Source organism: Ctenopharyngodon idella, chromosome 20 (assembly GCF_019924925.1).
Source record: "Ctenopharyngodon idella isolate HZGC_01 chromosome 20, HZGC01, whole genome shotgun sequence".
NCBI classification, from domain to species: domain Eukaryota; kingdom Metazoa; phylum Chordata; class Actinopteri; order Cypriniformes; family Xenocyprididae; genus Ctenopharyngodon; species Ctenopharyngodon idella.
In genome coordinates, this window is record NC_067239.1 from 21,320,456 (window position 1) to 21,346,636 (window position 26,181).

At 36.2% G+C, this 26,181-nt stretch overlaps 3 protein-coding genes across 4 annotated transcripts in view; 2 read left to right on the top strand and 1 right to left on the bottom strand.

The window, feature by feature from the left end:
• The first annotated feature begins 2,768 nt into the window (after positions 1-2,768).
• cd164 (CD164 molecule, sialomucin) lies at positions 2,769-14,393 on the top strand. Its single transcript, XM_051874209.1, has 6 exons — positions 2,769-2,969; positions 4,859-4,933; positions 9,666-9,737; positions 9,909-9,959; positions 10,490-10,558; positions 10,652-14,393. Exons 1-6 carry the CDS (start codon positions 2,894-2,896, stop codon positions 10,810-10,812), a joined length of 504 nt encoding a protein of 167 aa, XP_051730169.1. The 5' UTR covers positions 2,769-2,893; the 3' UTR covers positions 10,813-14,393.
• Positions 14,394-16,086: 1,693 nt separating this feature from the next.
• On the bottom strand, positions 16,087-21,756 carry cep57l1 (centrosomal protein 57, like 1). Of its 2 annotated transcripts, none has more exons than XM_051874208.1 (11): positions 21,629-21,756; positions 20,987-21,167; positions 20,733-20,909; positions 20,502-20,623; positions 20,245-20,361; positions 19,242-19,319; positions 19,037-19,126; positions 18,831-18,902; positions 18,264-18,493; positions 18,014-18,158; positions 16,087-16,560 (listed from the first exon to the last, which is right to left on the bottom strand). In XM_051874208.1, the coding sequence occupies exons 1-11, from the start codon at positions 21,629-21,631 to the stop codon at positions 16,321-16,323; spliced, it is 1,455 nt and encodes a 484-aa protein (XP_051730168.1). In that variant the 5' UTR covers positions 21,632-21,756; the 3' UTR covers positions 16,087-16,320. The 2 variants fall into 2 exon arrangements, with proteins under 2 accessions (XP_051730168.1, XP_051730167.1); XM_051874207.1 differs by having other exon boundaries at positions 21,526-21,700.
• A 689-nt stretch (positions 21,757-22,445) lies between these two features.
• sesn1 (sestrin 1) overlaps positions 22,446-26,181 on the top strand; it is a 46,428-nt gene continuing 42,692 nt past the window's right edge. The window contains exons 1-2 of the mRNA XM_051874403.1: positions 22,446-22,554; positions 23,084-23,399. Coding sequence (XP_051730363.1) covers positions 23,124-23,399 — 276 coding nt within the window. The 5' untranslated portion in view covers positions 22,446-22,554; positions 23,084-23,123. The remainder of the gene's footprint in view (positions 22,555-23,083; positions 23,400-26,181) is intronic.

Consider the following 26,181-nt stretch of genomic DNA (forward strand, 5'->3'; position numbering starts at 1 on the left):
CTTGGTCAGGCTGGGAGACCACCTTAAACCAGCAAACCATCTTATGTTGGTTCAAGCAGGTTTTTAGCTGTAGGTATTTTAAAATGACCAAAGAAAGTTTTGGAATAGTGGAAAAAGAGGTGGGGGTGTGGAGGAGAACCATTCAAAATCAGGTTTTTAATTGGGTCCAAATTTGTATAGCCTATGGGAAAATTCTTTTTTTTTTTTTTAACTAAAATGAATGAAGAGCTTGGTCCTCGGATATAGGCTTCATGGTGCAGGCAGAAAGGATGAACAACTTTCTGTAGAAAAACAGAAAATACTTTATGGTAACAGACATGAAAAATGCATAAGAAATTTAGGACACAATTAAACTTTTACATGACATGTTTGAGTTCGCTGACACTGTCGCCTCTGGCTTGCTTAGTTGGGGACACATAATATTCAGCAATATTACAGATTTGACTGCACTGATGTAACCCCTCCTGTTTGAACTGCCTGCTCTAAGCGGGACTTGAACCCAGGTCCGCTGGCATGGGAGTCGGGCACTCTAACAAGGAGGATAAAGACCGCAGTCTCTAGCACCAGTTGCTAGAGTGCCTGTTGAGATCAGGGGAGTGAGGTTTACACACACAGCTCTTACTGGCCTACGTCCATTACATTGACACTATTGGATGAGAACTGAACTGAGCTGGATGATGACATCACTGTTTTCTACAGAGCTGCTTTATAGCTGAACTGAACTAATTTCATATTTGATGAACTTTACACAGTTATTGAACAGAACTGAATCAACACTGAACTGACCGGCTGAACAATGTCACTATTTGCTTTTTAGAGCTGATTTACAGCAGAATTGAACTCTGTTTGCATCAAAGAATCATTATAGTTTATTCCTGTAAAGGTGCGATTTGAAACAATCTGTATTGTAAAAAGCGCTATATAAATAAAGCTGACCTGACTTGATTTAACTCTAGAATACATATTTAACACTAGAAATACATATGCTGATATGAATCTCATGTGAAGTAGCATAATTACCTGGATATTAATTGAATTTTTCCATTGGCAGAGCAGTTCTCTGTTGAGAAGGATTAGGCTACTAATTGCAGTATGAGGCTGAAAAGAATGTGAAAGTATACAGCGCCATCTGCTGACAAAACGACTCTTCGTTTCTAGACTTGACAATGTGGTTTAGATTTTGCCAACGTCTACTGGCAGCATTTCTCTGACCTAAAATGTCCAGGCAGTTGAGAAATTGTAAAGGTATGGAAAGCTATGAGAGTTGGATCGTGCTATAGATTGTCTATGCTATGTAAAAAAGTAAATAAAAATGCTGTTTAATATTTATTACAATGCTGCTCTCTGGTGATTTAAGGTTGATGTTACAATACAATACATTTAGATACAGTGGAAAAAAGGTAGACTGTTCCGTGTTTTTTTTACACATATTTTTATTTGATCGTATCCCCATACTTTCTAGATGACTATTACATTTGTGAGTTATTATAATATTATAGTTTAGCCCTAAATTATTTTTTGCCCTAATATATTTATATTTTTTTATATTGCATCATTGTATTTTTGTGCGTGTAATTATTAGCTTTTTATTTTTTTTAACAAAAAAGTTCTAAACACTTGAAAATATTTTAAAGATTTAACAGATGATTTCCCATTAACACACACATCATGGACTCGTCCACTGGGTGGCAGCATAGCAACAGTTCATGACCCAATATCTGCCAATAATCCTAAAACAATTACTAAAACAAAATTAATGATTTACTGTTGTGTTAGTTCTGTACTAATAACAATTTAGACCAATGTTAATCATGACTTGCATGGGATATTATAGCAGTTGTTGCCTGTTGATGGAATGTAAACATAGTAAACTGTTCCAACACATTATTTTAATACCTTCAGTGCACTAGATTTTGAGTACTGGCATAAAATAGGTTATATAACTGACAATACACAAGGAATTATTTTGGATTAACCTCTTCATTATGTTCATCTGTTTCTATTTCTTTGTGTGCAAAGTTGTTTTCCCATATCTCAAAAATCAGTGACTGGTAGCTCTAGATGGCGTCTTCCTATTACTCACCGGCAATGTGTTAGGAGGGCTGAAAAGGCTTATAAGGTAAAAGCATTTTGTAGTTGTTTAAACAGTCGCTCTACGAATTATTAATGAGCGAAACAAATATTGCATGCAGGGTTTCGCCAGTTGAGCTTTATTTTTATACATGGCAACATAAAGAAGGCAAACACGTGGCAATAAGAGAATGGAATGGCTATATCAGCAGGACTGGAGGTCAAAAATTGGGCGGAGCTTAGCGGTCCAAACGCTAACGTTACATACGATGAAATCTAAATGATATTCTTAATATTTTAACTTTTCAGTGTTTATTTTTAATTCAAATACAATTAAAGTTTCACGGTGTAAATATCGTCTAGATTACTGTTAAATTAGCACTACGTTGTCACGTGGTGCATGTTACTTTTCTCAGCGCCTGTCAGGATGAGTCAATCACAATTGTTTCTTGATCACTAATATTAAACTTATTTTATAGCGACTGTCAGTGCAGGTTTCTATTTAAATGTCAGGTACCAATCCTGATAATTAACGATTACACTTTTACAAAACACAAATGGCTCCAATCATACACAAAAAGTCCTGAGATGTGTTTGCAGCTCAATGAAAATGTAGCTTTGTGAGCCCCCAAGCGCCCCTACAGGAAAATAAGTTTTAACCACACGCTTTCAAACCACATTTTCCATCCAATGATGAAAAGAAACAGTCACGTGATCTTGAAAGCAGGAAGCGCAGCCACATCCACAGCAGCACTAGAGTGAAACTGCAGACAGCTCGACCTGAACGCCCTAACGAGGACTGTGAATAAACCAATTAAACACCATGTTTTGGAGACTTTTCTTCGTGACATTATTACTAGCCCTCTTGGGATCAATGACAGGACAGGAATTTGTGAAAAGTGAGTAAATTTATCATCTTTAATGTCACAGTGAAACAGCGTGTTCTAACGCAAGCCAAAACAATCTCTATCACGCCATCGGCTAACACCTAAACTGTGATTTTAATTAGGGGTGGTGGCGATTTCGGTTCCATTAACGATTCTTTTAGCACTTTTGAGAAATAAATATTGAGTAATGATTCAGTTCTTATTGCATCAACTGCCCTCGTCCGTCTGTTGCCAAATGACGAGGTCATTTTAGGTTTCAACAGAACTGATAAAACAATTCAGAAATAAATTATTTTAAAAACTATACCTACATAGAAATTTTAAAGAACCGACTTATAAGAGTCATTCGCACGGTAATCTGACTATACTGGTCGCTCTGCATGTTTTAATACACAAAAAGAACCGATTCCTAAGAGTCGTTTATTCAGGAATTAAACTTCTCTGGTCGCTCTGGTATGTTTTTGATTTACTTAAAGAATCGACTCATAAGAATCAGTTGTTCGAGAATTTGTAATATCCTATTCGTGATATGTTTCGCGCTGTACGTTCGGTAGTGGCGTAGTACAAGAAACTACGGTGTCTATTCCATACCGGCGGAAGTGTGAACGTTCGACTGCCGTCTTTCCCTTTTTTTTTAATGAATTGTTCTAAAGAACCGGTTGTTGATTCCCAATCCTAGTTTTAATAACAAGAAACGCGGCCGCACTTCGGCCTCGCTCCGCAACCTAATGTGTTTTTTGTAACTCAGATATTTAGACTTGTGTGTTTCTTTTTACTTTTTGTTTTCGATTATGCCCTGGCCTATACCGAACTCAAAATAGTATATTTTCTTCCCTAACTGAAATAATTAATCACTTATAATCTGTCACACAAAATGATTGCTGTCGTGCCGCTGTTATGTAATCAAATATATCAGGGTTTTCTATTTTGTTGTCTTGTGGCTTTGCTTCCATTTAGATATACTGCGATTTGATGATCTATATTTATCCCGAGAATCACATGTTGGGCTGTAAAACAAACCAGAGAAGCCTGTCTTCACCACCCTCTCTCTCTTTCTCTCTCTCTCTTTCTCTGTGTTGGGACTCCTTTAAAGTCAGCATGAAATGTAAATTGACTCTATTTTGTAAATTCATGTTATTTATCTTATTGTGAAAAATTAATCTGTGCATATGTTTAATTTTTAAAAATGTTTTGACCTTGTAATGTTTCCTCAAAATGTTATAACTGAATATTCTGGTGAAGTGTGCAGGACTTCTCCAATCATTTAGTCTGCTTTAACCTGCGCCTGCAAGTTTACATTAATCTGCCTCCACTTTTGATTGCAATGCTCACATCTCAAAATGAACCGATACACAACTAATACACAGAACCAAGTCCCCAACCTTCATAACCTGTTACACTTGGATGCACTTTACAATATGAACGAACGGATCTGTCGTTGCTTCAAATTCATCGCAACTTTAAGGTCGCTAGGTTTTTAAACAACCTTTGTTTAGGTTTTGCCAGAGACATCTGATCATGTTCACTTGGTCACAAGACTCATTGGTCCCCTTCCCAGTTTTTCTGTTCAGCTACTCCTTATCTACACTATTTAAGATTAAATGTGTCGTTTCAAAAGGAGATAAGATTCTAGATTGGCATATTGTGAGCATGGCTCTGTTGTCTTTTACCTAGAGACTTGGAAAATGGTTTACTGATTTAAATATTTTGTGGTTATATAGTTTTTCTTGTTTTCAGGTTTAAAGGCAAAGAGATAACACTGACACATGCTCTGGCAGCAAATCTAGGTCAACAATGGAGCAAACAATGTGTTGATTGATTATGACATGATTGTTGTAAATCTTAATGATATTTTATTAGGCATGCAAGAGATATTATTTAATGGTTGGTTTCCTTTGCAGATGAAGGCTGTAGTTCATTGAACGGTTGTGATGCATGTGAAAATGTGACTCTCTGCCAGTGGATGAACTGCACAGGTCAGTCCCTCCTCCATGTCAAATTCAAAGCTCACATGACAACAATTAACTGACCTCAAAACAGTATAATGCTGACAAGGTTGTGTGTTTTCCAAAAAGAGGCTGCTAAATCATGGTTGTGTGTGTATATATATATATATATATATATATATATATATATATATATATATATATATATATATATATATATATCACACACACACACACTCTCTCTCTCTGTCTCTCTCTCTTCTCCAACAGTGAGTTGACACACACAAACCTGCCTCCCCTCACTCAATCATTTCATTTGCTCCAGATGAGTATTGTTTGTGTTACAGGGCTTGAATTTGTGCATGGGATTGTGCCTATTGCACATAATTTTACCCATTCCTGCAGATTTTGTGCTCACACAAAGCACGCACACATAAAGCCAATCAGTACTAAATTGAGTGCTTTTTCACTGCTTTTTGTGCTTAAACAGTCAAATACACACAAAGTAATGTCAAAATGCTGGTCATGGTGAGTGTTCATGTAAACACAGTCAGTTATGTTTTAAGTGAACGTAAACATTTTAGAAAGAAAACGCACGTGTAACAGTATAATGGATCCGTGCATCAGGTTTTGAAGTGACAGCAGCCTAATATACCTGCTGCGAAATTATGAGATTATATTAAAATATATATCTATATAGCATTTAGTTTTTCAAAATTGTGACCAGTGAAAATGTGGCTAGTAACTTTGGAAAACCACTAGCCACAGTGGCTGGTGAGCAAAAAAGTTAAAGTTGAGCCCTGTATACTATAGATAGATAGACAGACAGACCTATATATATATATATATATATATATATATATATATTAGTTGAGGTTTCCTATTAAGATAAGTGGGATGAATATAAATCAGTTATTATTATATTAATGGAAGCCTTATTTTTTCCCATTACATGAAGAGAAAATTCTAAGCATAACCCGTAGTTCCCAGATTATATTATAGTGGGTCTGCTCATATGTTACATCTAAACACAGATCCTGTAACTGTCTAAAGTGTTCCTGATGTGTTGTACAGATAATAAATGAAAACCTGTGTTTGGCAGTTCATTCAGTTCTTAATGCTAGTTTCGGTCAGTGTGAACCTGAAGTAACTGCCCTTTTATCCCTGGAGTCCTTCTCCATGCCGCTTTGCTAATGGATGACGTGAAATGAATCAGAGAGAGTAAATATACTAATGAAACGCACACACTGTTGCTATGGTGCTCAAGGCTCTTTAGAAAAAAAAAGAGAGAAAGTAAGCAGAAAGAAAGTGGCCGTATCAAGGATGAAAGGAGTGGAAATTTCAAATTACAACAGAAAATAAATGAATACTAATGAAATATATTTCATATATTGTTTCAAATTAAATTAAATTAGGACTTTAAAGACATAAATGATGTTTAACTTCTCAACATTTTTGTTGTATAAATTTCCACAGATTTGAGTTTGCTTTAACATAGTAGGAGAGACCAGATATCTATAAAAGATCCTTGGTTATACTAAGATTCATGGTAAACTATTTAAAATAGGCAGAGACGGTGATTAATAGTTTTGTGTTGTTTGCTATTATGCTTGATGCATAGTATTATTAAAAATTGCAGTACAGGGCGAGAGTTTTGTGTTACAGTAATGACAATTCCTGCAAAGATTTCTTGTTTACTTTTTATGTGTTTATTTATATTATTTTTAATTATTTATTTTTTTCACTTTTTGAAATCTGTCTCCTGGTTAATGGTTAAACAGAATTTATTACACTGCCTTCAACAATACAGTTATAAACCACTTCCTTGAATGAGCACTTTCACAGGCTTTGTTTTCGATCTTAAATTAAAAGTCAGCTGTCATTCTCCACACATTTTGAGTCTGTATTGTATGAGACTATGCTTGACAGTAAGGAGAAGTGGTTTGACGGGCCCGAGCAGGTGTAGTGTCTGTAACCGCACCTCCCTCTATAACAAAGCCAGTAGCATTAGCATTGTGCTATCGGCTCCCTAGAGATGACGCTATCGGTTTACACTGATTCAGTCAAACAACAGACTGGAAATATCTGGGTCTTTCCTACTGTAGTGCAGACTAGTGGGTAGTATAAACAGTTTATTTAGATAATTAGAAATAGCTTTGCAAATAGTTTTGAGTATTTAATTCTACTTTTTTTGTGTGTCAAGGTTCAAAATATGGTGTAAAAGCAGATATTCTGTTTTTAGGACAGGACTTTTTTTTATTGGTTTTGAGGGCGTTTTCACAAAGCCATGGTTTCCAGTGGCCTGTTTGAAAAAATTTTCAGGCAAAATCTGTGTTGCGACGTGTGCTGTAAATATACTCATTTGAATTATTGACATATGGCTCCGTGTGGGTGTAGACGGAAGGTGAGACGAACTGGAAGGCGCAGTGTTTGCGCAACAACCCCTATGTTAAATATTAATTGCTGATGTAATCTGACATAATCATAACTTGATAGCATGCTGTATGTAAACTTACCTAGACTATATGTAGTGTTTCATTCACTTCTCTTACAGATTGGACTGTTGAAACAGTCTTTTGTAATAATAATAATAATTTCATTGTTGTTCTTTTGTAATTATTGATATATAACAAATTATACCTACCAGTACATATCATATGTTTTTATTGTTGTAGTCTAAGGATGATGTACTTATTGTGTCAAAGCACAAATAAAACAATTATTGAAAATCATTTAAAGGGATAGTTCACACAAAATTAAAGAACTCACCCTCAAATTGTTCTAAACCTGCATTAGTTTCTTTGTTCTTTTGAACACAAAAAATAATTTTGTTAACCAAACAGTTGCTGGTCCTCATTGACTTCCATAGTATGAAAAAAAAAAAAAAATACTGTGGAAGTTAATGAGTGAGTAAATGATGACAGAATTTTTATTTTTGGGTTAACTATCTCTTTAAGTTTACAGCATGTATTTCTCATATCAGTTATCAGACTCTTAAACCTAAAATAACCTGTATCTGTCATAAAAAGATAGTTCTGGTCTATCTGTAGTTTGTACTAAGTTATTTTCAGTTTTATTTTTCATATATCTTTCCAAAGAAAAGAAACCAGGAAATGTATGTGGCGCTTCTCATTGGCACACGTGTACTGAGACCGAGGCACAGATGTTCACTCTGTTCTGTTAAGAATAGAATCTCAACAGCAGGTTTTGCAGTCTAATCTGTGAAAACCAGTAAAAGCGGGCTGATTGACATCATATTCATTCAACTGATTGCTCCAGAAAGTGCCTGCGCAGTCCTTTTAAAGTAATGAACGTATGCATTTCCCATCAATCATTACTTGAACCGGGTAGCTGAATTTGTTTTGCTGTCCATACAAACTGCTGAGGGGTGGGAAGCAATGTGGAATGTGTGGACATTTTTGCTAGTCAAGCACTTATTCAGAAAGCAAGGAATTGAAAACATCTTGGTGTTGTCATAGTGGAATTTCAACAGGAGAGTTGTACCTTTCACAAAAGCATGTGACATTTCTTTCTCTATGTATGGTGTTTTGAGGTCATGAAGAACACAATGTACTTTCATACCCTGAGCTATAGTTTAAACCAACTGTTTCTTGGGGCTCAGTTCACTGAGAAGCACTTCTTTTGACAAACCGTGACGGTTAAGGACACTCATACTGAAAGAGAAGGCTTTTATGCTTGACTCATCAAACTTGATATACAGTCACAAAGCAAGCAAGATGTAGCCACAATCAAATTCTTTTATACTGGCCTAGACTAAGACTACACAAGGTTATTTCTCAAACCTTGAGAACCTGGTTATTTGATTTATAATATAATATAATGATTTTATTTATTTATTGTGTGATTTTTGAAATGGTTCTACATTTAAGTATTTTATTTCTAAATAATTTTAAGTATAAAATAATTGATGAACATGTTTTCTGTGTGACAATGTTCACATGTTTTAAGCACATATTGTGTTAGTGAATGAGTTAGTCAATGAGTCCATTGTGACAGGGCTTTCTGAACTTAAGTCAATGACAAATATGAGGAAGACAACAGTGCCGGTAAAGTGGATTACGAAACAATGTGTAAAAATTGAATTATTGTTATTAGTAGGAAGTAGGAATTTGAGCGATGAGCTGTCTGTCATACTTGCAATACAATGCTATTCATGTGTGACAGGGGAGGATACTCTAAATGGAAACCAGCTGATTGTGACACAGAAGTTTCTGGAAAATCTTCCTTGATTCATCCTCCTCTTTTGCTTTATCTTTCTTATTGCAGTGTGACATACTTGACATACTCAGTAACCTTTTTATAAGTCATGGGAGTGTTTATGTGACTTTACTCTTTATCTGATGGTATGTAGTGTAAGGTTTATCGAAAAATAGATGCAATCACCCCAGTTCTTTCTGCTGTCTTTTTTAACTATTATATTACAAGTATTGAATTAAGCAATATGGTATGTGTTACTGCTTTTTATAACAAGTTAACAGAAGTTAAGTGACTTTGCTTTCTTTTCCACCTCTGGTGTACAAGGTTTTTTTGAGTCAACAATACCACAAATAATAATAAAAAAAAATTCCATTTGTTGAAGAACTTCTACAATTTTAATTGGTGCAGTTAAAATATTTAAGTCAATCAGTTGAGATTTAGATGCCAGTATTTGAATAGCAAATTCCTGTTTCTTGCAGTTCAAATGCACAGTGACTTTATCTGGTCTTTTTTTCTTTTTCTTTTTTTGCCTCGTACATTTCAGATGGTAAACCTAAGTGCATTAATGGCAGTTTTACGAACGAAACCGGCAGCTGCATCAGGCTAAACTGCACAGGTAAGTCCTGTCCTACAATCTCAAGCTCCTTTATATAATAACTAAAATAATGTTTGGTCGTAGCATTCATTAACTGCAAAAAATAAGCTATTATTAGAGTCATTAGCTATGAATGTTCTGTGACTTGACCAATTGAATGTTTGGATGATGACTGTTTTCTCTGGACTGCAGATCCAGCACTGCCCACCACAGTGAGCCCCACCACCACAAATGCTACCAATGGTACGGCCTTTCAGACTCACCTCATTTGCATTCATACACACCTCAGAACACATACCTACCTTATTCATAGCCCAATGTCTATTTCATTCAGAGCGCATTTAAAAACAATATTGTTTGACCATACAATATAAATAAAGAGCCATAAAATAGAATGACAGATAACAATAATGAATAGAAAAAGTAAACAATAAAATCAACAAATTTAAAATAAATTAATTAATTAATAAAAATTTAGCCCACTTACATCTCAATGATTTAGGTCCCTTACACACTATTAAAGAAGCTATGATACCTCCTTTATTACATGCTAATATAGATATACAGACCTAAACAAACACTCACACAGAACATTTTATCACGTGTATCCGCTTAGAACTAGTCTCACAATGACTTTAAAAAGGAATTAAAAAAGAAAATACACCCACATCACTTTATAACACAGAGCAGTTTGTAAAATGTGATGTATTGGCATTTTTTTGTTTACCGTTGAAATACAAAAATGAAACTGAACAGCACTTTTTTCTGTTTAGCTACCACGATAATCACTTCCACGGTAATCACCTCTACTTCAGTTGCTCCGACTAACGAGACGGTCACAAGTAAGTACTGCTCTCTCTGATGTCTGCATCTCTTAGAGAGTGAAACACTTCGTCACCCTGTTAGGTTTGACTGAAAATGTGTTTTTTCCACAGACACCACAACAGCGTCACCTACAACTGCTCCATCTAAGACGTCCACATTCGATGCTGCCAGTTTCATCGGGGGAATTGTGTTAGTCCTTGGCCTTCAAGCTGTCATCTTTTTCCTTTACAAGTTCTGCAAATCCAAGGATCGCAACTACCACACCCTGTAACACTCTGCTACCTGGAGGCACCACAAAACCCACACTCCGACCCCAAAAGAGAGAGAGAGACACGTACACACAAATTCTATGATATTTCTTAAACACTCTTGAGATTCCCCCATGTTTAGCCTCATAATTGACATTTGATGCCTGTGGTTGGAGCTTTATACTTCATTTATGTTAGAGCTCTCATAAGCACTCAAGTTCGTTAACACAAATTCAGACAACACAGAGTGATGCCCCAAGTTTTTTCGAGCATTGGAATTATGGGGTATGCAAAATGTGTCCTGCTACTTTCATGAACAACCACAACTTTCCAAATTAAGTCATGTCTGTTAATGTTCAAATTATTTCATCTTCGATGACAAAACAGTGATTTGTCTCTTCAATATCATGGCCTTTCCCCTGAAAGGCGCATGACGCGGAATCTTCTCATCATGCCTGTGGCAATACTTCCCCATTTCCAGTGTTAATTTCACGATGGTCAGGTATCTTCACTAGAACAGTGTTTTATACAGTTGTCATGACTGGTTCTTTGTATTCTACCCAGTCTTTCATCATCTTCACCAAGTGCAAAAATAATATCTGTATAGTTCAGGAGTGAATGAATGTTTTTTTCCCCCCCTTCACATCATCTTTTGGTTTGTGTCCGCCTGTGTTGTGGTGTTCGTTTTTACAACCCTTTATTGGCCCATTGCTCTCATTCATGCCAACCAAGAGAGACAAATTGTTTGTAATAAATTACATTCCCCAGCTTAGTCCCTCATCTACAGTTAGAGAACCAGTAGACATCAGTTATCAAAACTAGTTAAACCTGGCATCTCGCTCCCTTTCCCCCCCAGTTTTGACAGTGGAGTGCTGGATAATATCAGAGATGCATTATACACCCTTAGTTAACATCCCATGACCTCATTGGGGATCATTGTGGGGGACTTACCAGCGTATCGGCCATTTTAAGTTGTACTTTTGGGAGTTTATGGGGATTTAGTAGAGGCTCAGCCAATCCAGTTCTACTTAACAGCTGAAATAAGTCTTTATTAGAATTATAAGATTCTGACGGACATGCGAACAGAACAAGGCACTATGTGAGGGGCAGAGTATCGAGGATCCCATTCAGAATGATTGACAGTTGAGTCAAAGTGCCTTTAGGTGGAGGCAGTGGCTTGCTGCCTTAAAAGTGATCCTTAAAAGTGTGAATGCGTTCGTTGCGGGCCGCCGCTCTGTGTTAGTGTGTCTGCCTGTATGTCAGTGTGTTTATAAACACGCATGCGTGCTTGTATCAATGAAGTAGATCTAGTGTCTGCCAGCTGGACTGATCGCTATATTATACAGAGTAGATAATTAAAGGTTAATTCATTTGTTTGTGGATTATGGATTAATGTAATGTTTCCTAAAAGCTTCTCCCAGTTCTCAAGGGTAATTTCTTGCTAGCACAAAGATATCAGTCAGGTTCTAGCATTCCCATTCAAAAGCAGATTGATATTTGTATATAATCTGAGCTCTTTGACCATAAACTGAAATCAATATAATTTTATAGTAGGCACTGAAATGTCTTAAACTGAGGTGTACATACTTCAGGACGATTAAAACAGGCTTGTACACAGAGCCTGATGTTTTGTTTTAGGAGCTTTTGTGTTAAATACCCTTAATGAGAACTGAAATGTGCCCTAGAAAAGTGCATTCAGGATATGTTTTGTATTCATGGGCAGATTTTGATGGAGACTTAGAATAGAGCTGTGTCAGACTCATAATTTAATGCTTGGGTTTGATTTCTTATAAATCAAACCCAATAATTGAGTAGATTTGTTTCAAATGCAGAATTGACCTAGACTATGCCTAATTCCTGCCTTGTTCAGCATATTACGTTTAGTACTCTGTTCATAAATGCATTTGTCTGGCTAGTGCGCTGGTACGTGTATAGGCCGAGGGCCTGTATATATTTTTTTTTTTTTTCTTTTTTCCATTCCTCTATTATAAAATTTGAAATGTAATAATCTCGATTAGCTTGCTGCTAATAACTTCCTCTGTGAGTCGTAATGTCGTTGGCTTAGGAAGTGATTCATATTATTTGGGTTGCAAATTTTGTAATGGCTGAAATGAATAGATTTGTTTGATGCGTGCTTTAGTTTCATCTGCTTCCCTGACATCTCAGTGTCAAAATGTTCAGTTCCCAGCATTGTGTTAACTGCATGTTTCTCAAAAGATGACTGTTAAGGCCTCACTCTTTATTGAACCACTCTAATTGCTTGTGCATTGTTATATCACGGTGCTTAAATGCCAAAGGTGTCTATTTTAGCATGAGTCACTAAAAAGCTGCTATAATGCTTCACAAGCTTCATCTTGCCCATAGTGTAGTCAGATAAAATCCATCTGTTTGCCATTTCACTTAAGCTTTGCCAAATTAAAAACACTGTAGAAAAGTTCAGACTGCACAGTGTTTCGATTTGCAATTTCTTTTAATAATTAACATAAATACACAATTACACAACTCATCACAGTATTGTCTGTATAGCATCAGGCTACATCCAAAGATCCCACCTGGTTGCAAATGGATTTTAGCTGCGCATGCAAAGGGCTGTAAAGGACATGTTACATGTTGGATTTAAAGGGATAGTACACACAAAAATGACAATTCTGTCAATTTTTCACCTTCACATCATTCCAGACATGTGCATTTCTTTCTTCAGTAGAATACAAAAGGACGTTTTTTTGTTGTGGGTGGGTGGGTGTCATTGTACATACAAAACACTTAAAACATTCTTCAGAATATATTTTGTGTTCACCAAACAATACAGTCTTACAGATTTGGAATTACATGAGGGTGAGAAAATGACAATTTTCATTTTTGGGGTGAACTATCCATTTTTAGTTCCAGATTCAGAGCTCAGTGAAGGATGCTAATGTTCATAGTTAAACAGCTCAAAATCCTCTCACACACTCAGAGAATTTAACCTAACTTTAATTAGTCTGTGGCCTTGTTTTCTTGTGCCATTATGTTTGTTTGTGTGCATGCAACAGATTTCCATAGAAACAGCCATAACAATGCCATATTTTGCCATCGCTCCCTGAGCTAGTGTTGCATTCCTTTCTGCACCTTTTGAAGAAAAAGTGCCTTAATTATTTAAGATTCAATGATAAAGATTACTGTTGTCATGAAGACTTGTACTCAAAGGGATTTTGAGCGTTTTAGAGTGAAGGTTTGGTTTATTGAAGTTGTGAGTGGTTAATGAGAGGAACATGGAGTATTGCATCTTGCTTGTGCCAACATTTAGTTAACTAATTGCAAAAAGAGTTAATGTTTTTTTTTTTTTTATAAGTGTAATTACCTTTGGCCTATTGTCTAGTAGTGCATTTTTTTTTAATTGCTTCTCATAAAACTGCACACGCCCCACATACACTCTTGTCGACTACTGTTGCGTCTGTGTCCAGACAGTCTGCCTTTAATAGTTTTATGCTCTGCTATGTTGGTTTTATTTCTCTGGAACTCTGATATCTTTCTTTTGTTCTTGTGTTTTCCCTTGTTTCAGATCTGCATTCGCAATTAGGTTGAAAATGTGATCAATTAATTAAAGTTTGAGTATTGTAAAACAGTTGTGGTGGTTGTGTTTTATGTTGGCTTTTTCTTTAAGAGCTTTTACAGCGGCTCATGTTTACAGATTGCGACTTTGGAGATCCTCTCTCATCTCAGAGTAAAATAAATCAAATTAATTGCAATTTTTGTATCTCCCGATGCACCATTAAATCTTCCAACTGTGACTGTTTATTTTTTATAATTGTGACTTTGTCTCCCAAATGTAACTTTGTATCTCACAACATGACTTTATTTATTTTAAACTTTATCCCATTACATTTTTTTTTTTTAAGTTTGAAATGGGCTTCATAGATCACAGTCTGCAAAATATAAGTAGTGTCTTTTTGGTGTTAAGGGTGTTTTTGGTTCACTTTAAAAACTTATCTAAAACTGAATAAGATCTCATGCAGTTGTGGTTTTCTTGTGCACTGTTTAACATATAAGCAGGTAAAAATATGTAATTAAAGGTTTACATATAATAATGTATTTATATATCACCTTTCTAGAACCCAAGGTCACTTACACAGCATAATAAACAAATACGAATACAGCTTAAGGAGCGATTACAGGAAACTGACTGATGACAAAGATATAAATGGACATAGCAAATGCAGTGCGACAAGAATCCAAAACAGTCCGAATATTTTAGACCTGTTTCCTATGGATGATCATCTAAATTCAGGGAATAACAATCATCCCAGCACAAGAGGACCTTAGAGAACAGACAAGGGAACATGAGGTGGAATAGCTCTGATATTATTTAGACTAAAGAGCCTTAAGATAATTAAGTTTACAACAAAAGTCCAGTGAGGATTCTCACTAAATCCCTGGACTATGTTTAATCTGTTTCAATGTAACTGTGTCCTAGAAAACAGTCCTTAAACCACACTTTGTAATGTTTAACAGGATATGCGCTCACCCTGAGGGTCAGCTTCATTCCTGCTTAGTCTGCATTAAATCCTCAAACTACTTCTCTGGACAGGATGTGCATGTATTGTGATTCAATGTTTTCCCCATACCACATACTACTGAAAAGATAGTAACCAGTCAAAAAATTACATAAAAACATGCAGATGACAACATCTTGCCAGAATTAAGGATTGTGATCACCAAGAATCAACAATATTGCTGTCTATGTGTGTTTGCCAGTGTTTCCTGTATTCAAATGAGTTTATGCAATACTGATTTAATCTGTACTGTGTCACAGAGCGTAATCCAATAAAACCGTCGGAACAAAACAGAGTCCATCTTTTCTGGTTACATCTAGAATGCTTTTGCTCCCCGTTTTATATATTTGCTCTTTTATATTTTTTTCCACATTTGTGGTTTCTCAAGGTGTAAAGCATGGTTGTAATAAGATCAGATGTCTGACAATGGGATCATTTTGTTGTGGAAACAGAGGAGGAAACAATGTGTCAGCTGACTGTAAATCTCATAAGAAACCACACAAAGGATGCTCGTTTTTCCCTTGTGACCATCACTACCTTTCCTGGTGTTATTTTTTTCACACTTTTTTAACTGATTGCGTAAAATAAGTTAATTTAAATTTATTATTCATATTTTGTGCTTTATTCTGGGTGAAATAGCATACCGAACCGGAAAATGTAGGGTTGGACTTAATTTTATGCTTCGGAAATTAAATGGATTGTATAAAGTGACCTGAGATCAGCTTGCTAATAAACTGCAGATAAAAAAGGCAAGTTGGTCTGCACTTTAAAACAAACGTAGATATTTTATTTACAACTTGTTATTCAAATAAAAAATATGAACAACAGAAATAAAAAAATCAATTAAGCTCATTGAAGTCATTTAAAGTTATGAAGGCTTCCTGGATTTAGATGCAGATTAATCAGTGTTTTGTGATCTTCCTGAGGGCGTTGTTCCAGTGTCCTCTTGAACTGCAGTGACTCTTCTAAGCCCTAGATGTGTGTTTCAGAATAATGTAACTATGTCTCCCATGTGATGTCCTGTCTGCGGAGGCTAGAGCACAGTTTCTGTGTCTCTCTGAGGAGCTTCAGGGTCTCATGACTGCTCCTGCTCTGTTTCTGTCCCGTGCTGGGTGAGCCTTTGACAGGGGACGGTGGCAATGGTTGTACCCCACTCTGTGCCCTGGTTTTGCCCTCTACACTGGCGGCCCAATGTGGCTTTTGCTTGGGGCTACAGGATGGCTGGGAGAGTTTCTGAACCTACAGGAGCAGAAACATACATTTAGACGCAGAGCAGCTGGATATGTATCAATAGCTGCATTTCCATTACCCTTCAAATTGTGCAAATTGAAATTGCGAATTGAGAATACACCCGATGGAAATTCCGCAAGAACTCCCATATATCGCAAAAAAAACGTTGTTACACTTGCATGAGGTGGTTTTTCAGGCAATTCGAAAATGGAATATTTCGCAAAACTCTAATGGAAATGGATTTACAGGTGTACATAAAAGTATGATTGGACAGAAGACAAGACAGTTCTTTATTAAACTCATAAAACAAAATAATTATGTGAATACTGGATTCTAAACAACAGGAAAAAAAACAATTTATCAAGACCTCAAAGCAGATAAGAGGAAGAAACACCCAGAAACAACTCATACGTGGCCGCTCCCAAGTATAAGCGGTTTTCCCTGCCATTAATGCTTGGATAACACGCCTATGTCTCCTTCGATTAAAAAATAATGGCTAGTCCAGTGGCTGTGACATACATAAACCTACTAACATTCGTTGCCATGATTTTTAGTATGACTTGTTGCTAGAGGAAAAAAATTACGTTTTAGTCCCATAACATCAGTTGATGAAAACGCCGTCATTTCTCAATAGTTTTTTTTTTACAGACATTTAGAAAATATCGCAGAAGTTTTGCGCAAATCTGTAATGGAAACCCGGCTAGTGTTTCCTATAGCAGTGGTTCCCAACTCTGGTCCTGGAGTACCCCCCAACACTGCACATTTTTGATGTCTCTCTTATCTGACACACTCATTTGAGATCTTGAAGTCTTTACTAATGAGCTGATAAGTTGAATCAGATTTTAGCCTGATTTTCACTAGCCAACAGTTTTGTGAAAATCGCAGACAAATTGGTGCTCGTTCACGTGAGTGACACTAACGTAGTGTGTATGATCAAAGACGTGATCTGAGAGAAGCGCGATGCTCGCCAATGCCCATGAAATATTAAGCATGCTAAATATCTGGACCTATTGATCTCAATCAGCTCCCCAGTTCAGTGGTCAGGGCACTGATCAGGGAGTGAGCCATTTTAAAGGGATAGTTCACCCAAAAATGAAAATTCTGTCATCATTTTCTCACCCTCAAGCTGTTCCAAACCTGTACGAGTTCCTGTATAGTAGGAAAAAAATATTATGGAAGTCAATGGCTTGCCAAACTTGCTGAACAAGTCCGAAATACCAAGGTTGCAAGTCCAAACTTTGCGTACTTGATATTGAGAAATGCCTATAGACCTGCAACAGAGCATCAGCAAGCATGGCTTCTGCAAGCAACCATTCATATTCTTCTTTTTGGCTGCAAATCGGCGCACAGGCAACTTAGATCACAAGGTTCTTGTGTGCATTTTATTTAAATTCTATTGAATGTGTAATGTGCTACTATAATTAGTAAAAAAAAAAAGAAAAAGAAAAAAAAGTAGACTCACTGTTTGCTGATGTTTGCGTAGTTTGGAGATTTGAGCTGCTTTCTCCTCCATTCTCTTGACCAGACAGTCCAGCTCTCGCTCCAGATCGTCACGAAGCTCTCGTTTAGTAGTCTCGTCTATCTGCTTGACCAGCTCCTGATGTTCACTGTCTCACACACACAAACAATATTTAAATCCTGTCCTGCTCTCCCCACCAACACATTTCAAAAGCTAATCTTGATCTGTTCATGGTCAGGATGGTGTTACTCACAAGCTCATCTGGCCCAGTTCATCCTGGAGGGCGAGGAGAAGTTCAGAAAGGCTACCCATTGCGGAAGCTGCCTTGCTGGGGGAGGACGAAGGCCTGCGATGGACCCGCTGGTTCTGAGGACATGACTTCTGCAGAGCGCTCACTCTCTCACACAACCGTGGGTTTCTGTGCTTCATCATATGCAACACACTCTGAACATTGGCATTGACTGAGTGGCTGGGACTGGTCGACTGACAGAGAGAAAATGAACATTAATTACCAGTCTTTAGTGTCACGTGATCCTTCAGAAGTTATTCTAATATGGTGAATTGCTGCTCAAGAAACTTTGAAAAAATTTGTTTGATTTTTTCCTACGCACCTATCGTTTACTCAGGTGTGCTGAGTTTGTGTTGATTGAAAGAATAAAAAATAAAAACACCTTACTGACCCCAAACCTTTAAACAGTCATGGATTTCTCTATATATATGCATTTTTATAAGTAATTTTAGACGTTTTGGACTCCACTGTATATGATTAAAACTGTAAATCATAAAAATTAATGTTGTGTCAGGGTGAGCTCATACTCACTGTTCCAGCCACGAATGGGAGGCGTTTAGCTTTAGGAGTTTGGGCAGTTTCCACCTTCACTGAAGGGGACTTCTGACATAATATGAAAGAAAAAAACACCACCATTAACACCACTCACTAAAGAATACTTTAATAGTATTCTGTTCTGTAAATATACTTCCACCTAGTGCTCACAATGCATTACTGCAGAGCATTTTTTTTTTTACCTTGCAAGAGGCCTTGCCTTTCTTTTTCTTGCCTTTAGGTTGAGTCGCAACAGAAAGAGAGAGGAGATTGTTTTCAAGCTCTCGCTCCAACTGATGAAAGTCAAAGAGATGAAATGAAAGCTTTTTTAATGAAAGATGTTTAGGGAAAAGTTAACATGATTCATAAATCTATTTTTTGAGAAAGTTTACGTCTTTTTTGTTTTACCTTCTCTGCTTTCTCCTGCACAAGTTTGCGTTCATGTTCCTCCTCTAAAAGTTTCTGTTCTAAGAGCTCAATCTTCCTCTGTAGACAAAAGACATCACAACAGGTCAAAAAAAGAAAACTGTGTCCTATATACAGTATCTGTCAAAAACTTGGAAACATTACAATTTTTAATGTTTTTGAAAGAAGTCTCTTATGCTCACCAAGACTGCATTTATTCAAAAATACAGTAAAAACAGTAATATTGCACAAATATTATTACAAATTATTTGAATATATTTTAAAATGTAATTTATTCCTTTGATGGCAAAACTGAATTTTCAGCATCATTACTCCAGTCTTCAGTGTCACATGACCCTTCAGAAATCATTCTAATATGATGATTTGGTGCTGAGGTAACATTTCTTATTATTATCAATGTTGAAAACAGTTGTGCTGCTTAACATTTTTGTGGAAATGGTGATACTTTTTTCAGGATTCTTTGATTAATAGAAAGTTCAATGAACAGTATTTATTTGCATTAAATTTATTAAAGCATTTATTAAATAGAAATCTTTTGTAACATTATAAATGTCTTCACTGTCACTTTTGATAAATTTAATGTCTCCTTAATTAATAAAAGTATTAATTTCTTATTAATAAAAATTATTATTTTTTAAATCACAAATGTTTTCACAAAATGTTAAGCAGCAAAAACTGGTTTCAACATTGATAATATTATTAATAATAAATGTTTCTTTAGCAGCAAATCAGTATATTAGAATGATTTCTGAAGGATCATGTGACACTGAAGACCGGAGTAATGATGCTGAAAATTTAGATTTGTCATCCCAGGAATGAATTACATTTTAAATTTATTAAAATAGAAAACTATTATTTTAAATTGTAATAATATTTCACAATATTTCTGTTTTTACTGTATTTTTAATTAAATAAATGTAGCCTTGGTGAGCATGAGAGATGTATTTTTATCATTATATCATGAATATAATATATATGTGCGTACCTCAGCCATAGACTGTGTACTAGTGAGTTTGAGATACTCCTTTTCCAGTCTTTCCAATTTATTGAGCTGCGCCTGCATTTGTGGGTCTGTATGTTTGCTCTCCTTGCAAAGAGAGTCCTACAGACCAATTAGAGTTGTGAAAAAGGAAAAAAAAGAGAGAGATAAAAAGGGGCATTGAAAAATTCATAAGTTGTACTCAAAATGTATTTTTCAGATGAGAACTGACAGCATATTTAAGCTTTTGTCTGCCTGCTCACCTGTCTGTCTGTGTGAGCGATTCTGTCTCTCTCTGCACACTCCACCATTTTCCTCATATAGTCAAGCTGTTTTTCCAGCAGAGAGCAACGTGTTTCTGCAGAATGAACTTTTGAAACCAGCTCTAAAAAAAAAAAAAAAGGAACAGAGACTTAGTACATACTAATTTTGTATTTGACTTTCCAAAAACTTTGAGAATAGATTAATAACTGCTGTTTAACACTTTCTGTTACCTTTCCTCTGTGTGGAGTGATTATCTCGTGTGCTGTTCTCTGGTTCTCTCTTTGCAATTGCATCTGCCTGGTGTCGAGCAGCATGAGAAAATTGTTGGATGTTCCTCTCTGCCTGAACTCTCTCCAGCTCCAAGCGTCGCATCTTCTCCTGCAGTGTTTTCAGGGCTGCTATCACTGCTTCTCAAGTGCAGGAAATGTTGTTTGGAAACTTGTATATTTGCTCTTAAATATCTGCATACAGCAACTCAATTTACCTCTACTTCCAGCATCAGGTACTCTTTGATAAATCTGTGGGCTGATGTCCTGTACACCTGAGCTCTTTCTGTCCAGTGGATCTGTGACTGTGTTCATGTACAGGGGCCTTGACAACGTCTCTGGAGGCTGGTAATAACTGCCAACATAACTCTGTTTAGATGGGGAGTCCAGGTTTAAACTCTGAAATTCGTAAGTAATTAGAAGATTAGCAAAAAACAAACACTTTGTGAAAAGATAATAATACAGATAGCTACACTGAGTCAACATCTTAAAAAAATCATTTACAAAATAGCATGTTAGCCACACTTTTGTATAAACTGATATAGTACAGTCAAATGATATAAATGCCCTGAATAAATAGTTTAATGGCTGTGTCAAAGCCTAGAGAGCTTTAATCTAGGCTGCATAAATGCGTAACGAACCCAAAACTGCTACTCGAGGCTGCTCAATACAAAAATAAGCTAATGAGGCTAACGACTGTGAAACGTCAACGTAAATATCGCTAAGATTAACAACCTCAATAAGACATAGAGTATACCTGATCTCCTAAGTGATCCATTATGAATCAGTTTCTTCGTTTATTCACATAAGAAAAAATGATGTATTCATCTAGGTACATATGAATTAGCTGTTAGTATCACCATGTTAACAGCTGTAGCCGACAGCGCCGCCCAGTTTCAAATTTCCCTCTTCTTTTACCGCCCTCAGTGGTTCCGCATGCACACAATGACCACAGCTTCTACATTCAAGACAAATACTGTTGTTAAAAAAGAAAACGATAGATAGATAGATAGATAGATAGATAGATAGATAGATAGATAGGCAGACAGACAGATAGATAGATTTGACAATGCTAGAATTTTACAGGCTCAGACACAACTTCAGGGCTTATGTTATTACATTTCAAAAAAATAAATTTACAAATTGACACTTATCTTACAATTATTTCTGTATTAGGCTGACAAAAAATCTACTTGTTTTCTAGTCCTGTTTTTTTATTGAGGATGCCTTTATACAGAGGAACTTTGACACAAAGAGGAGTGCATTTCTTATACAATAGGCTAGGAGTAATGAAATTCTGTTCTGTTTTTTTTCTGAAATTCTATTCTGTTTTTTTAGAGATTAGTTAACATATTTTCATTGAATAAGATATATGAATATCTGGTGAAAGCTTTGCATTAATCATAAGGGTTTTGAGATAAACAAGTGGTGGCGGGGCCCCTGCAGTTACCGATGTTTTTTTGTGGAACTTGGTATTTGTAGTTCTATGCTGCATTTGCGCCACCATGAGAACGTTGAGATTAACGAGCGTCTAAACTACAATTCCCGTTTTATTAGAACTGGGAGGCGCGTTCTGACAGGAACGCCTTTCTAATCATTGAATTGGTGCGTGGTGAGTATGTCTCCGCCCAATTGTTTTTTTCTAGAACACTATTGGACTATTGTACCTGTCAATCAATTGTTAACTCAAGCCGCTGTGCAAAGGACTGAAAATTGACTGAAGAGCTAGAGCGCAGGAAGGTTTCATTCAACGGCAGCAGGGACGACTAGAGAGAATGTGAATTTAGTAAGTATTTTCATCTGACATGTTTTGCACAAATATAAATACAACGCGCTTAATAATTACTAACCACACGTGTGGTTTTATTAATAATGTAACCTTATGTATTTGGAAGTTGCTGAATAACATAACTTGATTGAACGTCATTCAACGGTTTTTTTTGTTTTGTTTTTTACAGTGTTTACTGTATTATACTCAGTGGTTTTTTTTTTTTTTTTTTTGAAATTTTTATAGAAAACTATAATAATTATATGCCAACACATTTGAAATTGACTCAGTCCTTCTGTTTAAAGAACAGAAAACACACACACACACACAAAAAACATTACAACTTTTGTTTAATTCACCACATTATATACACACAATGCCTGCTAAGACATGCACACGCATTTGCAAGTCTGTTAATATTAGCAGAATATGGAACGTTTATAGAGGGATTTGCAGAATTCCTTTGCCAGCTTGTTAGAAAGGTTTAGGATTGTTTTGACTATAATTGCCACACCTTTTTTGTCTTATACATGGCTCTGTCTGTCAGGTGTATATAACTGAAGAATAGTAAGTAGACTGTTACAGTGATGGATGTGAGAGACTCTGCGGGAAGGTGGGATGCTCTGGGCAGTAGAGACTCAAGCTCCAGACAAGCAGCGATGGAGCTCATTCACCAGGAGGTGATGAAGAGAATAGAGAACATCGGGTCAATACTGGACCCACAGTCCTCCTCCCCTTCTGCCATGGATGACAGTCTGTCCAGTGATCTCAACTCTCTTCTTGCCCATGTCCTGATGCTCTCCAAAAGGTGTCCTTATGAAGACGTCAGGGAGAAATGCATATGTTTGCTCCAGAGGGTTCAGGTAGGTATTATAGTAATTATTGAGTTAAAAGTTAAGATTATATTAATTATATGTTCAACAATACCATATTCTCTACATATTCTATGTGTCTTCACATAATGTGTCTATGTGTCTTGCAAATAATATGTTGGTGTATAATTGCACCACATCAAGCCCAATGCATTTATAACCTGCTGTATAAATGATATGGGTGGAAACTGTTGGAAAGAGAGTCATTTCTTTATCTAAATGAATTTACAAAAAAGTTGCTTAGATAACAAAAAGCATAATTTAATCTTTCATATACAATTTAAAAAAAAAAAAAAAATTTAGCTTCAGTTCTGTTACAATCTTATTTTAAAATGCATATCAGTGATTTAACTTTAATATTTTCAACTAATATGATGACCAGAGTTCCCACATCATGGAAAACCTGGAATTATCAGTGAATTTTAAAGGTTGACTTGACAAGTCATGGACATTTTGATAGTTAATTTTATGTTTATGCTTCTAAAGTATTTATTTTTGCCTGAATATTAACTCAGTGTGATTTCTATAAAATGCTTTTTTTGTTTTGAAAATCCTTATCCATTCATCACAAACCACTGGAAAAGTCATGGAAAAATCATGAAAGTGTGGGAACCCTTGAAGGACCATTTATTCTTAAAAGGCAGTGTGCAAGTAATAATGAAGTAGGATTTTTGGGTTTGGCTCTGACATTAATAATGTTCCCCTGTGTTCCTATGTTGTTTTTCATTTAATTTCACACCATACTAACATTATTATATAAGCCTGTAGCTTGTAAGTAAAGACTGCAAGAGAACTGAAGCAAGATATTTTGAGATTGCCGATAGGCAAGATATGATGAGGTGAAGTGTAGCAGTTACTATGTTTGTTGTTTACACAAGTATGTGTTTGTTTATGTGGGATTGTATGTGCGCCGCAGCTTAAAATAGCTCTGCCCGGGTTAAGGGAGCTAGGGGACCAGGTCATTTCTTACAGTATTTGAGGCCTTTAGTGTCACAGAGTTCAGTGGAGGGGTAAAAGAGGATCAGGAACTCTCCTTACTCGTAAATGATGCTGAAAGGTTTACCAGAGTATGTAAATCCATTTGGCCTCTGTACATTGAATGCTATTTGCTATCACTATTTATTTTTCTGTATTCCTAAAGAGAGAAGGAGAGTATCGATTTCCCAAAAGTTTTCCATCAGAAAAACAGAGAGGAATCTTTTGATGTCAGAATATTAGCATGTAGTTGTTGCAGTTTGCTTTGTTGGTGTTATTTTTTCAGGATCAGCAACTTTGGTAATTAACACAGATGTGTGATTAATTAACCCAGAATGTCACTCCACTGTGTCCATGGCAAAAATATGCAAAGACACATACACATGGACACTGATAAAGACTTTAGATCAAGGATATTCTGACTGAATGGTTTTGCGTATGATGATATTTATTATAATGGTCTGTGAGAATCAGTTTGGTTTAATGTATTAGGACAGAATATATGAAATCGTAATTGAAACTCTACTAGTGAAAAAAAAAAAAATAGATATAGATATTTCAATCATGACAACTCTTTGAATAGTTTTAGCCTGTTATTGAATATGACAATGTTAATGTATTTGGTCTTCGTGGACTAGATCTGCTATGCTGCTGTTACTGTTGAGTATTTCTGCCATTGCTGCAGATCAAGTATGGACTTAATACTGCTAATAGATACACAGACACACTACTGTAAGCATGTAAGATATGCTGCTGCTGCATAAATAAACATACATAAATCCTGTAGCAGATCTAGGCAGGTGGAGCTGGGGGAGGTGGAGGGTTTCAGAAGAGCTCTGATAACATGCTGCAGGATCAGCATAGGCCAATCAGCTTGTGCCATGTGGTAATGATGTGATTGCTTGCAGATTGCATGTAAAGGACCTGTCAGCACCCACTAGAGTTTCATGTCTGAACTATATATATATATATATATATATATATATATATATATATACTGTATATACACTGTAAAGCGAATACATAGTCTCTTCCTATTCTGTTTAAAAAGCCCTCTATTTTAGATGCTTGTTTTGTGTTGTGGTTTGTTACATGACAGGATGTTCCTCCCTTGTTTTGTGTTGACCTTTTGACCTTTTCTGCTTACTGTATCAGCGGTAAGCCGTCTGCTCTGATATCTGGAATTATGGGATTCAAGGGGCTGTGACAAATGAGGTCACAGCAGCAGAGAGAAAAAAATAAAATTGACCTTTGATCCAGTGAGCACCACACAAATGCCGGCAGGCATAGACACACTCAGGATGTGACCTCAGAAAGCAGTAATCCAAGAAAAATGATTACTGATGTAGCATGGCATCTTTATTGTCATTGTGGATGGTGCAGCCCACTTGCTTGATAATACACTAACAGGATGCGTCCTCTGGTTGTGCATCGCATTCGCACCTGAGTGACTTGGGCATTGTTGTGAGAGTGTGTTTATGTATGTGTGCACTAATGCATGTTTCTGCAGCGATAAGCCCTGAGAAGCTGTGGATAGAGAGGCAGATCTAGGTCAGTGTCAGTCCACTTGTTTGAAAGGAGTTTAGAAATTATATAAGATTTCCTAAGGCCTGTGTTTTGTTCGTTATGGCTCATAGTGTCACGTTTCTCATTTAGATGTGATGCTAGTCGTGAATGAGAAATTCACAAGTACTCAACTTTGCAAATGATCTACACAAAGAGGATTTGACAAATAATATATATATATATTTGTGTTCCCATATTTATCAAGTAAATGTGTTTTACCCCATTAGATATT